This window comes from Trichechus manatus, unplaced genomic scaffold (genome assembly GCF_000243295.1).
Source record: "Trichechus manatus latirostris isolate Lorelei unplaced genomic scaffold, TriManLat1.0 scaffold00019, whole genome shotgun sequence".
In the NCBI taxonomy this organism is placed as follows: Eukaryota; Metazoa; Chordata; class Mammalia; order Sirenia; family Trichechidae; genus Trichechus; species Trichechus manatus.
This window is the reverse complement of record NW_004443955.1, coordinates 228590-240085: the sequence shown is the minus strand read 5'-3', so window position 1 is coordinate 240085 and position 11496 is coordinate 228590. Positions and strand designations below refer to the sequence as shown.

The following is an 11496-nucleotide window of genomic DNA, read 5'->3' as shown; positions in this document are numbered from 1 at the left end:
CTTTCTGTCTCTTGGGCTAATACTTTCCTTGTGTCTTTGGTGTTCTTCATTCTCCTTTGCTCCAGGTGGGTTGGGACCAATTGATGTATCTTAGATGGCTGCTCACTAGCTTTAAAAAGGCCCCAGACGCCACTCACCAAAGTGGGATGCAGAACATTTTCTTAATAAACTTTGTTATGCCAATTAACCTAGATGTCCCCTGAAACCATGGTCCCTAGACCCTCGCCCCTGCTACTCTATCCTTTAAAGTGTTTGTTTGTGTTCAGGAAACTTCTTAGCTTTTGGTTTAGTCCAGTTGTGCTGACTGCCCCTGTAGTACGTGTTGTCCTTCCCTTCACCTAAGATAATTCTTGTCTACTATCTAGTTAGTGAATACCCCTCTCCCTCCCTCTGCACCCTCATAACCATCAAAGAATGTTTTCTTCTGTGTTTAAACCTTTTTTTGAGTTCTTATAATAGTGGTCCTATACATTATTTGTCCTTTCGCAACTGACTAAATTCACTCAGCAAAATGCCTTCCAGATTTCTCCATGTTATAAGATGTTTCACAGATTCATTGTTGTTCTCTATCGTTGCATATACTATTCCGATCCATACATATTTTCACTGGCTGATTTTTCGGAAGACTGCCAGGCCTTTCTTCCTACTCTTAGTCTGAAAGCTCCACTGAAACCTGTTCAGCATCACAGAAACACTCAAGCCTTCACTGACAAATGGGTAGCAGCTGTGCTTGAAGAGCGTTGGCTGGAAATCTAACCCAGGTCTTCCACACTGAAGGCAGTAACTCTACCACTGAATCATCACTGCCCCCTGAAAGCCAGACATTGCATATGACAAAAAACAAAAAACCACCCTAAAAAACCAAACTCATTGCTGTCGAGTCAATTCTGACTCATAGTGTAAGACAAAGTAGAACTGCCCCCATAGAGTTTCTTCTTTACAGAAGCAGACTGTCACGTATTTTTCCCTCACAGCCGCTGCTGGGTTTGAACCACCAGCCATTGAAGCTCCCAGTACAGTCACAACTGCAGTTCCCTGCAAGGCAGAGCAGGTTGTGGGTTGATCACACAGTCTAGTCAGGGGCTGAGCTGAGTTGGGGGTAGGCTGCATTTGTGTGAGACCCTGTCTACCTCTAATTTTCCCTCCAGGAAACTTTCCACTGTGAGCTCAGTGGGTCCTTGCCCCCCAGCACCAAGAGATGCAGGACATCCCTTCTGTTCTCCGTGGTTTCACTGCACAGCGCAATAGATTGTTGTCCTGTGCAGCATCAGAATTTGGCATATTTCTCAAGTGGGGCCTGGTCATGTCTTTGAGTCCCATTAAGTCTCCAGTGTTGTCACTGAAGCCCCCTCAGCAAGGGCTCACTGCCTGGGACAAGCCCAGGTCCCCAACCTCCACTCCTGCCAGGACTGGCAGTACCCCGTGGAGGGGAGCTGTAGACCCTGAGCTCACCTCTGGGAGACTCCCTCTTGTGCTTATGGACTCACAGTTCTGGGAGGGCTTTTCCATCTTGGTTCTGTATTTTAACCCCCTTCTGGCTGTCCTTAACAGGATTCCTGGCCTGGCGCCAGTGACTCCCCCACCCTGAAGCAGAAGTCACAGCATTCTGCTCTTCCTCTCCGTAAAGAGGTCGACTTTTCCCCACAGCTTGACTCCTCTCCCCGTTTCTCCAGTGAAAGCACCCTATTCTGTTCCACCACTCTATAGTTTTACTTTTGAAAAAGGACCACACTGTTTCACTTATTACTGATGTATCACATATTCCAGTATCTGACAGGGTAAGTCCTCCTTTCTTATCCTTTTCAAAATCAGAGTAGCCCCAGACAATCTGCACAGTTTATTTTACCAAATACACTTTAAAATTTTTTAATTAAAGTCTATCAAGTACTTAAATTCTAGTGGTGATTACATTAAATCTAAGAACTAACTGGGGCACTTATCTTTACTAAGTATTGTCCTTCCATCCACAACAAAATGCTTTCTCACAATTTACTTACATCATCTTGATTCAAGTTGAAGTTAATAGATTTCTTTGTGTAAATTTTATCACATCAGGTTCACTTCCAAAAACAGGTATCTTTTTGTGATAGTTAAAAATTTTTATCTACTAGAATATAAGCATGTTATTGAATTAATTAAGTAGCTATCTTTTGCCACAGTTAGGTATAATTCTTCTTTGAAATCAATTTAGAATTGTGAATATTGAGTAGATGCTAAAAAAAATATCCAGGATATGTCAATCTCATTTCAATTAGTATATATCTTTTTATTTTTATATAAGAACTGGATCTATCATTAGTTCAATTTATCAATAATGACAAAAGCAAAATTAGTTCCAGTCCTTGTGAGTCTACCACAAAACCTGCTGAGCCTGATAAAGGGGGGAGTACTTACAACAATTGACGTCAGGTCTTCACTTTCAAATCTGCCAATCGCCAGTTCCAAAGACTTATACACAGCTGCTGAGACACGCTGTGTAATCAGACGGTTGAGGTCTATTGACCTGCCAAGGAGCTGGGAAGAGGGATGAAGATGTCAGGGAAAGAACATGAGAATCTTAAGAACAACAAAACATAAACAAGCAAAGAATTCCCCCCAGAACTCTATTTCAAAAGACAAAAAAATTTGCTATAGAAGGTGTAGTGAATTGAATGGTGCCCCCGCAACAGTTATGTCTACGTCCCGGCCCCCATACCTGTGAATGTGACTTTCGTTGGAAATAAGCTCTTTGCAGATATAATTAAGGATCTTGAGGTGAGATCATTCTGGATTTAGGGCTCACCCTAAATCCAGTGAACCTTGTATGAGTGAGGCAAAGGGACGTTTGCCAGAGAAGAAGCCCATGAGAAGATGGAAGCAGAGACTGGAATGATGCTGCCACAAGGCAAAGAATGCCAGGGGCCACCAGAAGCTGGAAAACGGAAGGGAAGGCTCTCCCCTAGGGCCTTCAGAGCTTCCTTTTACTGGCTCTGCCAACATCTTGATTTTGAACTTGCTGGTCTCCAGACCTGTGAGAGAGTCAAGTTCTATGGTTTTAAGCCACCCAGTTTATGGTACTTTGTCACAGCAATCCTAGAAAACTAATACAAATTTTGGTACTGGGAAGTGGGCTACTGCTGTAACAAATACCTAAAAATGTGGACGTGGCTGTGGAATTGGGTAGTGAGCAAAGGCTGGAGGAATTTTGAGATGCAAGACAGAAAAAGCCTAGATTGCCTTGAAGAGACTGTGGACAGAATTATGTGTGTTAAAGGTGCTCCTGGTGAGGCCTTAGAAGAAAATGAGGAGCACATTATTGGAAACAAGTGATCCTTGTTATATAGTGGCTGACTTGTTCTACAGTTGTGTGGAAAGCAAAGCTTATAAGCAATGAACCTGGATATTCATCTGAGATGATTTCCAAGCAAAGTGTGGAAGGTGCGGCCTAGTTTCTCCTTGCTGCTTATAGTAAAATGAGAGAAGAGATAAAGTTGAGGAAGGAATTGAGCAAAAAATGAACCCAAACTTAAAGATTTTGAAAATTCTCAAGTCTATCCAGATTTCAAAAGATTGTAAAGCATGCTCTAAAGAAAGGGCCAAGGGTGTGGCTGTATAACCTTTTGTGGAAGAGATTAGGTGTGTGGCTCATGGATCTAATCAACCAACTCAGCAGAAGGCAAGAACAGAGACGAGGTTATCCTAGAAAGATCTGTGGAAAACCCTCAATGGCATTGCTGTTGTTGTCGTTAGTTGCAATCCATGGGGTGACTCATGGTGACCCCAGGTGCACAGTGTAGAACTGCTCCACAGGGTTTTCAAGGCTGTGACCTTTCAGAAGCAGATCACCAGAACTGTCTTCTGAGGCACCGCTAGGTGAGTTTGAACCACAAACCTTTCGGTTAGTAGTCCAGACTCAACCGTTTGTGCCACCCAGGGATTCCTGATGGCATGAAACCCTGTAAACTGCAAGGAGACTGACAAGATTTTTGAGAATGTTGTATCAGCAGAAACACTGCCAGCCCGGATTGAAGAGGTCAGAGACAGGATAAAATGAAGGAAGATTGTACTTCCAAAATTCTACAGGCAGTGCAAACAGACTGAAAGCTACTAGGCTACAAACATATGCTATCCTTCAAGAAGAAGGAAGAACAACTCCAGGACTGCAGACGCAGTGGCAGAGGTCAGAGAGGCAGGCCCAGAGGCGGGCATCAATGAGGCCTCCGTGGGCCCAGAGGGTGGATCAAGTGCAAAGGATTATTCTCAGGTCTTGAAGCCTGACGGAATTTTCTCTGATGCGTTTTGAACTTGTTTAGGACAGTGACCCTTTTATTTCTACTAATTTCTCCCTTTCAGAATGGGAATGTCTATCATATGCCCCACCATTATATTTTGGAAGCAGGTAACTTGTTTTCTAGGTCCACAGATGGATAAGAGTTTTGTCCCAAGACAGATCACACCCAGAGTCTCACCTATACCTGATTTAGATGATGAGATTTGGGACTTTTTGAGTTGATGTTTAGATGAAATTTTGGACTTACAGTTGAGGCTGGAATGAGTTAAGACTTTTGGGGATGGTGGAATGGGGTCAATGTACCTTTTGCATGTGGGACAGATGTGAATTCTGGGGGGACAGAGGGTGGACTATAGTGGATTGAATCCAATGTCTCCTTATAAGAGAAAGGAGATTTGACATTGATGGAAGAAGGACAAGTGAAGACAGAGGCAAAGATGAGAGTTATACTGTCACAAACCGAAGAACACCAGGAGCCACCCAAACCTGGAAGAGGCAAGGATTCTCCTCTACATGCTTCGAAAGGAGTACAGGCCTGCAGAAACCTTGATTTTAGACTTTTGGCCTCCAGAACTGTGAAAAAACAAATTTCTATTGTCTTAAGCTACCAAGTTTATGGCAAACTGTCATGGCGGCTCTAGGAAACTAATACTGATACAGTAGAAATTTAAACATTTTAGGTGAAATTATGAATATAGGTGTCATGACCAAATATCTTCTTTCCTAGAGTTGTGATTTTGGAAGCCACGGCCTTAAGGAACTTTTGCAGCATCTTCTGCATTAAATTTACACTTAAATCATGGCACAAACTCCAGAATTCACCAGAGCCCCTACAGAATCTGGGTCTGTCAATCATCACATCCCTTATCTTGGTGTTCAGGACCATCTCCCCCACATGGAGAGGCCTGCACAGTCCTGAACTTCACAGGCATTACCATGACGAATAAATAAAATTACTCCATCTCTGTTTCAGAGTCCTAAGAACATATCTGTACTGCAATATCACTTGAACATCATAAATATATGAATGGAAAAACCACTTGTAAAAAATGTCTCAAATCTAAATCTTTAGATAGTAAAATTATATGGAATTTTCCCTACAATTTTCTCTATTTCCCTAATTTTTTGTAATGTGTGTGTGTATATATATATATATGTATATATATATATACACACACACAGATATATATATATATATATATTTTTTTTTAAATAGCAAAAAATAAGCACTGTATATTTTTAAATTCATAGTATTGCCAGGAGAAAGCTTGTCTCTGACACTATCTTAGCTACTGAGTGTTTCTCACCTTCATTGTTTTCAAGCTTCTGGCATTTGGACTCAGAGAGAGGAGCTGCCCATGCTGCAAGCACTGGTAGGGCAGAATGCAGTGACAGCAGCAAACGTCTCCAAGTCTTCCCTTTGTGTTTGTTTCAATGGAAACTGTTTCTTTCTTTAAAATTTTAACACTTTATAAGCATGTTCACCCAGACACATAATGCACTGATGTCTATTAAAACCTAGTAAGCTACATGCAAGCGGCCGTCCAAGGCACAACAATTGGTCTCTATTCACCTGGAGCAACAGAGGAAGAAGGAGAGTCAGGAATAGGAGGAGGAGGATATGGAATGTGTGGCTAACTGCCTCCATGAGACCAGAAGAAATGAATGATGCTCAGCTACCATTACTGAACATTTTGATCAAAGATTCCATACAAGAATTCTGATCAAAAGGGGGAAAATGCAAAAAAGAATTTAAAATTCTCATGGTCTCCAGACTTCCTAGAGCCATAAAGGTTGGATGAACCCCTGAAACTATTGCCCTGAGATAATCTTTAAACCTTAAACCAAAAATATCACCTGAAGTCTTCTTTAATCCAGTTTAGCTTAACTAGTAAAAAAAAGTCTGCCTTGAGCACTATGCTGTTTTAAGAACTATATGGGATCAAATTGACAACAGCAACTTGAAAGATCATATAGGAACCTTAGGAGGCAGTGAATTTACATTAATGGGGGAGGAACAACTCAGCAAAGGAGAGTGACAATGGTTGCACAACTTGAAGAATAATCAATCTCACTAAATGATGCATGCAGAAACTGTCGAATTGGTGTATGTTTGCTGTGTACATTCGCAACAACAAAATAAATTATTTTAAAAAAAGAAAACCTTGTTAACTATAAAAAGGCCCAACATTTTCAATACATGCTACCCTCTTTCACTGTGGCTCAGGAAACACCCTCACTCACTTGCACGTGCCTCTGTTTGAGCAGTGTCTCGTAACGGTTGGACGGTGGCAGATGAATCGTTGCTCCTTGATTCTTACATTCTGATCTTAACCGTTTATCAAGAAGCAAACTAATGAAGAGAAGAAACTTTGTAAGCCACTACTGTGAATTTTAATGGAAATGTCACATCAAATGACCAAAGACTCTGTATCAAAATCACAAACCAATTAAACAATATTTCAGATAAATTAATAAAGAATGTTTGCCTTGAGCATTGTGCCGTTTTTCAAGAATTCTCTCTATGAGACCAAATTAACAAGAGTAATTCCAAAGCACAAATGAGACTCTTAAGGGGCAGAGAGTCTAAGCTGACAGTGGTGAAACCATACAGGCAGAGACAGAATGGTGAACGATGTAAAGTACATAACCACTGTCAGCAAAGTGTACATGGAAAAAGTGCTGAAGGTCTGTATGATTTGCTGTGCATCTTTACACACACACACACATACACAAATCACAGATCACTCACCTTCCTGCCATAACCTTATAATATGCAAATATCTGGTCTGCTAGCTTATAAACAAACTGATCAAAACATAGATTCACCTGAGTAAAAAGAAAAGCACATTTTAGATTTTGATGCCCTAAATCAAGACCAAATAACATGACCTAAAAAAACACAAACACTTTTGTTAAGGCAACTGATTGAGACTCCTCTTAAGAGAAACTTGAAACAATCTAACTGTCCAGTCACAAAAAATTAAATAAGTTATTTGTGTGATCACTACATAGCCATTGAATGTTATGTATCAGAATTCTTACTGAGGCAGAAAAATGTTCCTATCCTCTTAAGTACAAAGCAATATGAAGTAGTCCTTCTTCATCACGTGCTCCGGGGGGGGGGGGGGTTAATCTGCATTGCTTTGGGGGCTCCCCACTCTGAGGAACAGTCTGCCGCCAGCCCCTGCTTCACAGGAGCCCCGCCCTTGGGCGTCTCCTCGGGCTTGCTCTGGGGGAGGGGCGGCAGCTGCAGTGGGCACAAAGGTCAGTCAGTAGACACCAGAGTGTATTTACCCCTGGGACACACATCCTCACTTGCAAAGGGGGGCTAGCACCCACCCCCAGAGCTGTCAACAGGATGCAGTGAGCAGAGCCCTGCCCTGGCAGGCTCAGAGGCCCTGAGAGGGACACATCTGGGACATTTTCCCCGAAGAATCGCTTTCAGGTGCTGCTTGTGAGGAGTCAGAGGAAGAAGCCCAGAAGCATAAAGCCCACAGAGTTCAAAAGCAATCTGCTGAGGTTAAATTCTCTTAAGATACAACTAGAGAATAAGATTCATCTCCTTACTGCGTGTATACTGATCTAAGAACTTCATTTGTAGGAATTTGTCCTGAAGAAATACTCAAATGTGAATAAAAAGCATCTGCAAGGAAGTTCATCGAAGTATTATTTATAGTATCGAAAAACTAAAACTAAAGAAATAAAATAGGGATTGGTTCAATCCATTCCATGAAACAAAAGCACCTGTTTTACGGTGTGTTGAGAAGATAGATAAGTTTACGAGGAAATGCTGACGACCTGCTGTCTGGTAAGAAGCATGCCTTTCTACAGGTAGATACACAGAAGTGTGGAGTGCTCACATCAAAACATGTACCTCAAAAGTTTATTTTGTTGTTTAAACTTCCTTGCATTAAAAAATAATAAGCTTAACTTCTTTAACCATCAGAGAGAAGAGAAATTCAGTTCACTGTTCTGAAACGAGGCCCTCACCTCGGCCTCGATCTCGTCGTAGAGGAACTGCTTGCTGAACCTGGTCAGGGCGTAGTGCGCGCTGTCGTTGTACAGGTCCAGGGAGTAGAGCACGTACCTGCGGAACAGCAGCCGTCACCTGCTGGGCGTGAGCAAGCCCACACCCAGTTAGTTCTCACCTCTAAAGGCTTCCTGACCCCTAAGAAATTTAACTCTTTCATTCTTTCCTCTCTCGTGTGAAGAAAAAAAAAGTTCTCGTTTCAGACACCAAACTCTGCGCTCTTTCAAGAAAGGCCGTGGTAGTGGCAGGAGGCCCTGCGGTTCCCAGCTCTGAGCCCGAGGCGGACTTTATGTGCCCCGCCTTCCCGGAGGACGGGGACAGTACCGAGGTGTCACTCGTCTGTTTAGGCTATGCACAGATACATCAGAGCTCACCTAAAACCATATTCTCACTTCAGGTTTTCACCACAGATATGTAGTATTTTTATAGCATCAAAAACCAGTATTTTCTCATTTTAAAGAATGAAAGGTCTGACTTAAAAGGACAATTTATAGCAGCCCCAGGCGCCACCACCACCACAGACATGGTCCAGCACTGGCCCGTGGCCAAGAGCCCACCTTCCTTTCGCCCTGTGTCAGGAGAAAAGACGGCCATGTGCCCTCCCCCTGGGAGCCTCTGCCACAAGTGCACTCGGTACACAACTGCCACTCGGTACAGCCCCATGTGGTCTCCATGGTCACTCAGAATGGAGCCTTGGGAGGAGGTGGACGCGGCTGTCCTGGGCCTGTAGCAGGCATCACTGGGACAGCTGACTGCTGACAGGCATGCCCCATTCCTGGGGCGGGGTGCCGCTCTCCTCGCTGCTGGAAGACCATCCCCTTGGCTCCCCAGTCTGTTAACCACAGGATACCTCACTTTTGAAAACCTTTCATTCTATGGGCTTCATATTTTGAAAGACTCTACCTAGCTGCTTAATTGGCAATTCCTTCCCAATTCCTCTGGGTCCGAGGTTCTGGCCCATGAGAGGCCAGGCTGCATGGGGAGTGGGCACCTGGACACCCCGCACCCTAGCACTGCCGCGTGCAGGCCTATGCTAAGCTGGAGAAGGGCCAGCACCCAGATCTCACTCCCTGGTCCTGCCTGGATTCCCAGGGCCTGGCACAGCACCTACACATAGGAACTTGATCAACCTTGCTGCCTGGATGCCTGGTTTCAGTCTGAAGCCAAGAAACTTGTTACTTTTATTAATCTCCAATGTCTTACCTTTCAAATGAAATCCTGGCAACAGCCCAGTCCCCTTCCTCACCTCCCAGTTCCCAGGTGCCCTCAAGTTCCTCCAAGTCACCATGAAGAAAGGAGAACAACACACAAGACAGGCCCCCAGGATTCTCACTCCATCATCGACGCCTCTTTGGTCTCCAAGATGTGGTCTGTCAGGATCCAAGGCATCGACATCTCAATGGGGAACTGGATTCTCCTGCCCATTGTCAGCTCCAGGAAGAACTCTCTGAACCACAGCTGTGAGAGGTCACAACACTGCTGCAGCGTCTCTTTAAGGATTCAAATGACACCATGTTAATCTTCCAAGGCAGAGAAACTCAGGAAAGGTGAATGCCCCCAACATGCAGGAGAGGCGTGAGCATGGGGGTGGTTGGCATGCGCCTACACCAGGGGCACAAACAACCACGGATGTATGCACACGCAGCAGCCACCCTCACCCACACAGGCAAACTCATGGAGAGTTGGCATCCAGACCCAGAGGGGGCCCGCTGCTCCACGAAGGTGCTGGCCACACAGCCCTGTGTGCCCACGATAGGGACTTCATCAACCCCATCAGGCCCTCGACAGGACCATGAGAATAAGTGTCATGTTTTAAGTGAGAAAAAAAATCCTGGATTATTTTTATTTAGGATAAGAACCAATCTCTAGGGTGTACCATCACATGCTCAACCAGTGAAGGTATCTAACGCAAAAACATAGGCAGTTTCCAAAAAAATGTTTCAACCCTTTGAGAGTTAAAAAACAAATATGTCACTCTCTGCTGCAGTGCCTGCAGCATGCCCATGGGCACCACAGGGGAGCAGCATCACAGACAGGGAGAGGCCTCCTGCTGTGAGCAAGGTGAGGGAGCGCAGGGGTGGACATGGATGTAGTGATGACGCGTGCAGGCACCTGAGGGCGGTGAGCAAGCCCTGCACAGGTCAACATGGCCAGACGTCCCAGGAGGCAGGCAACCTGCCACCTCCACGTCTGACCAGGGCAGTCCCATCTGTGCTGGGGGTGCAGTTCCTGGGCTTTCTATCTCTGTCTGCCTCTAGGCACAGGCGACAGGTTCCATGCGTGTGTGTTTGTGGCCCCCTCGGCCCTGCGGCCTGTTCTTCTAACACAAGTGATGCCGGCCAGGCGGCACACACTGCACAGCCAGGATTCTCTACCCGCCACGTGCACATGCCCAGGGCCGGGGCCCTCACAGGCGGCCAAGCAGTGGAAGCAATCTGATGGTGTTAGCGGTGTTAGAGCATGCGGCTGGGTAGCGGCCGTCAGTATCTCTTACCACTGAAATTTATCAAGTGGGTGTAGAAGAATGACTCTCGATGAAATTTTTCTATGTCCAATATGGTGGGTCCCTCAAGGCTACTTCTCAAGGTTTTCTTGGAACCACTTTTGTCTGCAATGAGGGACTCTAGCATGGTTCTCACCATATAAAGCTGCATTATCCAAGACATTTGTGGGGGAAAAAATACATGGTACATTAGTCAAGCCACACTCAGAGAAACCCCCAGAGAAGGACTGCTCCGCTACAACCTGCCCAGCGCCTGAGTCGGGTGGGAGGGAGCTGTATAAGACAGCACCCACGCCAGCCAGCCTGGCTCCTCCTCCAGGGACCGGCACCCGCCAACCAGCTGCCCGGGAGAAAGAACAACTTGTAGCGAAACAGTTCACCTCTGTGCTGTGAATGTCAACAACAACAAAAAAAACAAATGAAGTCATGTCTTACCACCAAAGGTTAAAAGAGGCGGATAGATGTAGGACTGCCTCAGAAACGCGTTTACCACATGCAAGAGCCTTTCCATCCCCAAAGCCTTGAGCTGCCGCAGCAGCTCAGCAGAGCTCAAGGACTCTGCCATGGTGCGCACCATGTAGAGCTAGACACCAACAGACAAGGAGAGCGGGAGAGAGTCGTTAGTGACGACACACACGCTCACGAGGGCAGACACGGACGTGACGACACACACGCTCACGAGGGCAGACA

At 45.0% G+C, this 11496-nt stretch overlaps 1 protein-coding gene across 1 annotated transcript in view; it reads right to left on the bottom strand.

The window, feature by feature from the left end:
• The window catches only part of CYFIP1 (cytoplasmic FMR1 interacting protein 1), a 181397-nt gene that overhangs the window by 75241 nt on the left and 94660 nt on the right, over positions 1-11496 (bottom strand). The window contains 8 exon segments of the mRNA XM_023727827.1: positions 2395-2514; positions 6515-6623; positions 7023-7099; positions 8264-8360; positions 9637-9793; positions 10798-10979; positions 10981-11231; positions 11234-11389. Coding sequence (XP_023583595.1) covers positions 2395-2514; positions 6515-6623; positions 7023-7099; positions 8264-8360; positions 9637-9793; positions 10798-10979; positions 10981-11231; positions 11234-11389 — 1149 coding nt within the window.